Source organism: Echinops telfairi, unplaced genomic scaffold (assembly GCF_000313985.2).
Source record: "Echinops telfairi isolate 266 unplaced genomic scaffold, ASM31398v2 ScPeMD7_57;HRSCAF=196, whole genome shotgun sequence".
Taxonomy (NCBI): Eukaryota; Metazoa; Chordata; class Mammalia; order Afrosoricida; family Tenrecidae; genus Echinops; species Echinops telfairi.
Genome location: NW_022103955.1, coordinates 1,435,245 through 1,439,883, shown reverse-complemented (window position 1 = coordinate 1,439,883; position 4,639 = coordinate 1,435,245). Strand labels below are relative to the sequence as shown.

Here is a 4,639-nt window from a genome sequence, read left to right as displayed (position 1 = left end):
GAAACGATGTACAAATGTGCTTTACACAATTGATGTGTGTATGGATTGGGATAACAGTTGTATGAGCCCCTAATAAAATGTTAAAAAAGAAAAAAAATAAATAAATAAAGACAGAGGCAAATCTCAAATTCAAATATTTGAGCTCATAATCCAGGAACCTATAATGTCAAGATACTGCAGTTAATTTCTGATCCCAGCATACATCCTGAACATTTGTATGTTTGTTCATATGCCGTATAACTCGACAGGCCTCTGAAATTGTGTTTCTAGCACATACAAAAGTAAGTCCAGAAATATGGCTACTGGGGTTCCAGTTCATACATGCTGGGGTTGTTTCCAAACAATAAGTGCTTGAACATTTTTCTGTGATGCCTGAAGACAAGCTCTCTCAATAATTAATTATAGCTTTACTTAGCAAAAAATGTTTGCAGAAAATCTCTTTAAAGATGCCATTTGGAAGACTTGCAAAATGTAGAAAGTGAATAAAGGAGACTGAAGAAGAATTAGTGACTTTGAATTATGGTGGAAAATATTAAATATGCCATACACTGACAACAGAACAAAAAATCTGGGTTGGAAGAAGTATACCTAAGATGTCACGTAATTAGGACATGTCATCAGGAGGAACCTGGAGAAAGACATCATGCTTAGTAAAATACAGAGTCAGTGAGAACGAGGAAGAGCCTCAAAGACACGGATTGATAGAGCGGTTACAACAAGAGTCAAACCTAGGGATGTTGGTACAGCACCAGGCCACGTTTCATTCTGTTCTACATAGGGCGACTCTGAGTCAGAGACAAGTGAGCAGCCTTTAACAACTACAGGTCTCATCACAGTGTTTGCAACAGGGGTTGGGCGTTCCAATTAAGATTGTGGCTTCCAAAAGATCTAATCAGCCAGTTAAATTCAAGGCAGAGAGGTCAGACTCAGATTATGAGACTGCGTGAGGGGATTAAAGGTTTGATATTGATAAGTTTTCTTGAAGGACACAATAAGAACATGGAAGGAGTTGTTTTTTAATTTTTTAATTGAAATTGCATAAGTGAGAAAAAGGCCAAGAAAGTTGTGCTGTGGAATTTCCCATCTCAATCATGCACTTCAAGGTTAGCGAAAGTAGTCCTATGAGAATTTCATTGTGAAGACTTAGCCTATCTACCCTTAAACCTTGATCTTGCCCCTTCCATCTTCTTTTTGTCTTCTCTCCACCCCCTAAAAAAATATATGTAAAAGGAAAACAACTACAAGAACTCATTTGTACGTGGTATAAATCAAAGAGCACATAATTATGGGGCAGGGCTAGAAAGATGGAAGGAAATGCCACTTTCAAGAATGTCTAGAATTAGGGGAGGTCAAGAAACACTTTTGGTGTGTTTTTCTAAAATAAAGGTTTCTATGATTTTCCAGCAATCCTTGTTGACCTCCCCTCAGACTCACATTTCTTACTGTCTTATGTTCATATATAGTGTTACAGCCAAGTCTGCACAGGCACAAATTAAAGTTTTATTTTTCAGTCTGGAAAAAAAATCCATTTAAAAGTCCAAGTTTCTATACCTGAATGTAACTGAAGCACTGGCATTTCGTAATGCATATTTCCCCTTTCCCCTGCTGATAAGAAATAGCTTTTTAATGTTGAGATCCCAAGAGTGTAAGGAGTAGACGCCTGATCGTGCCCTACCAGGAATCATCATATTCTGTGCGAGGAAGTTCAACCGCTTGAAATTCTTAGCTTCTCACTCATTTTAGAAAGTCAAGCAAAAAAGAAAATTAATTTGACAGACAGCATAGAATAAGCAAAATATTAGAAGCCAGAAAAGGCCATTTTTCCTATACAGGCTCATTTCATTCTATATACCATTTTCCTGGATATCTGGCAGTTGTTAGCAGGAAGAGTAATGTTATCTTTTTTTTTTTATTTCACTCTTGAGTATTACAGAGATAAATAGCTAAATGATGGAGAAATAACTATCTTTCATGGTAGTAGTTTAAAAGTGAAAAGAAACAACTCAAATGCAGATAGGCTTTATGCATGAAGAAAATTCAACCATGAATGAAAAATATGATTTTTCTGTAGACTCTTTTTTAACAGAAAAGTACCTTTTTGCATTTGCCCATCTGCACAGTAAAAAAATGGCATGTGACTATATAGAATTATGTGCTCAACCTAGAAATGTTCCTTTTGAAAACTGACTGCTTACGTTTTGCTCCAGGACCAATGCAAGAGACCATCTACGATTTCTGGAGGATGGTGTGGCATGAAAACACTGCAAGCATAATTATGGTGACCAATCTTGTGGAAGTTGGAAGAGTAAGTCAGATGTATCCTGTACATTACCATTTTCTGTGTTGTTCAATTTGTAATATAAAGTAAGGCCTGAGCTTAGTTTGGGAAGTATTAGATATACTCCATACAACATTAACTATTACAGGGCCTCCAATTGCACTTCTGCACTTGCTTATAAATTATCAGTAAACATAGCCTGCATTGCTTTCATTTGTTGCGATAGCAACAGACAGGAAAGGCACTCAAGATTTAAAAGCAGTTCTTAGCTGGCTATATTGAGCACACTAAAGCACATCTAAGCATAAACGCTTGCGGCATGTCAAAACTCATTGATGCTCCCTTGGGTTTGACTATATTCTTCACTCAAAAATTGAACTCAACAGGCAGTGTGCTTCACTGTAGTAAATCATTAGGTTAGAATTCCAGCGTCTTCTCTGCTTAGTTTTTACTTGCCTGTGCCTCAGTTTTGCAAGGTCTTATATTACTTAATCTGTATTAATGCTCTGTAAGGGTTGTTCCCCAATCAATCAGGAAACTCTTCAAGTGTTATAATCTCCGTGTTGGCATGCTATGGGATTATTTCCAAAATGAAATGTTAAATTATGAAAACACAAGGGGCGCATTTGTTTTCCTTTACAGGGTCCCGTTTCGTGTTATATGCAACTCGAGCAACCAAAAGCCCAATGCATTAAGAAAACAATTAACAAATCAGATTGCATTAAAATGTAATTTTTTTTTCTACACAATGAAAGAAATACCAGTAAAGTGCTCAGATAAGGAGAGACGATTCTCTGGGAGGGAGACAGTGCACAGGAATGTATGACCTGGCTAAGAGTCTGGCACCTGTCGCTCCTCACTCCATGACCAGCATGGCCACAGCTTCAGAGTCTCTCTTCTAAGAGATCTTCTAGTAGAGTGGAGAAATAAAAGTACCTGTTTCATAATTTTCTTGTCAAAATTATGTGTCACCTAGGGAGAAAAGTCACTACCTAATGGCAAGGACTAAATAAATACCGATGCTAGTGAAACCCTCGTGTTTCTAAAATACCTAAGATACATACACACACACACACACACACACACACACACACACACACATATATGAGCTTTTTAAAGTTCATAGAACATTTTCATTATCTTTCCATTTCATTTGGCCACAAACTCTTTTAATCCCCCTCATACCTATACCACCTTGGGATACCCTGCGGAGCAGTTCTGTTTTGTTCGGGAGCATTGTTGAGTCAGAAATGACTCCTTGGCACTGAGTATTTTAAGAGGAAGTTAACTAAAGAAACTGATAAGCTAAAGTTACCCCCAATTTCATTTACTTGTGTTCGCCCCCCTGAAATCAATACTCAATTCAGAATCATTTTCCAAAATGTGTTGACTGCCTCTGAATCATTTTCCAAAATGTGTTGAATGCCTACACGCACCTACATCACATGATGGTAAGAAACAAGGGGAAATACACGTGGAATAAGCCTCCAGTTTATTCCCTGGGGATTTGAATAGTTTTGCAATCATACACAAGGCAATGGAAAGTAGATTGTTGTAGAAGATTCAGTTAGGTTAAAATCTAACACCTTATCATTTAATCTCCCTTTACACCCATTTTAAAGTTATTCTAGTTCTTAATATTCCTGGTTTCTTGTCTACTGAGATTTTCTCTGGTTTATTATGTGATCGTCCTTAGGGGTTTTGTTGTTGTTTTGCGTTGAGTTGTGTTTTTTGCTGTGGTGGTGTGGTTTTTCGTTTGGTTTGGTTTAGGGGTATGTTGTCCTGGATAGGATATCCAGGATAGGTAAATCCATTGCGCTGTTATCACAAGGTCAGCAGTTTGAATCCAACAGGATAAAGATGAGGCTTTGTACTCTTGTAAAGATGTACAGTCTTGGAAACCCACCGAGGTATTCCTATACAAGCGATAGGAGCTTAGGAACCCTTGTGGCATAGTAGTTCTGAGCTGGGCTGCTAATCACAAGGCCAGCAGTTCAAATCAGCAGCCAATCCAGTGGAGAGAGGTGAGACTTTCTACTCCCTGAACAGTCTCAGAAACCCACAAGGGCAGGTCTGCTCTGTCCTATGAGGTCTGTTGCAGGGAGTATTGGTTTGGTTTGGGGGTTTTGTTTTGTTTTGTTTTGTTTTTTGACAGGGTCACTATGAGATAGAATTGATGGCAGAGAGTTTGGTGTTTAAGTTTTTTAAGATCAGTTACCTTGAAAAGAAAAGCATTCTTGTGAAGAAAGCTGATGGTACCAATCTATCAAAAGGTATAGCGTCTGGGGTCTTAAAGGCTTGAAGGTAAACAAGCGGCCATCTAGCTCAGAAGCAACAAAGCCCACATGGAAGAAGCACACC

At 38.2% G+C, this 4,639-nt stretch overlaps 1 protein-coding gene across 6 annotated transcripts in view; it reads left to right on the top strand.

Moving 5' to 3' along the window:
- The window catches only part of PTPRM (protein tyrosine phosphatase receptor type M), a 707,951-nt gene that overhangs the window by 644,453 nt on the left and 58,859 nt on the right, over positions 1–4,639 (top strand). For all 6 annotated transcript variants that reach the window (XM_045290818.1, XM_045290817.1, XM_045290815.1 and 3 more), the window contains one exon: positions 2,208–2,305. In XM_045290818.1, coding sequence (XP_045146753.1) covers positions 2,208–2,305 — 98 coding nt within the window. The remainder of the gene's footprint in view (positions 1–2,207; positions 2,306–4,639) is intronic.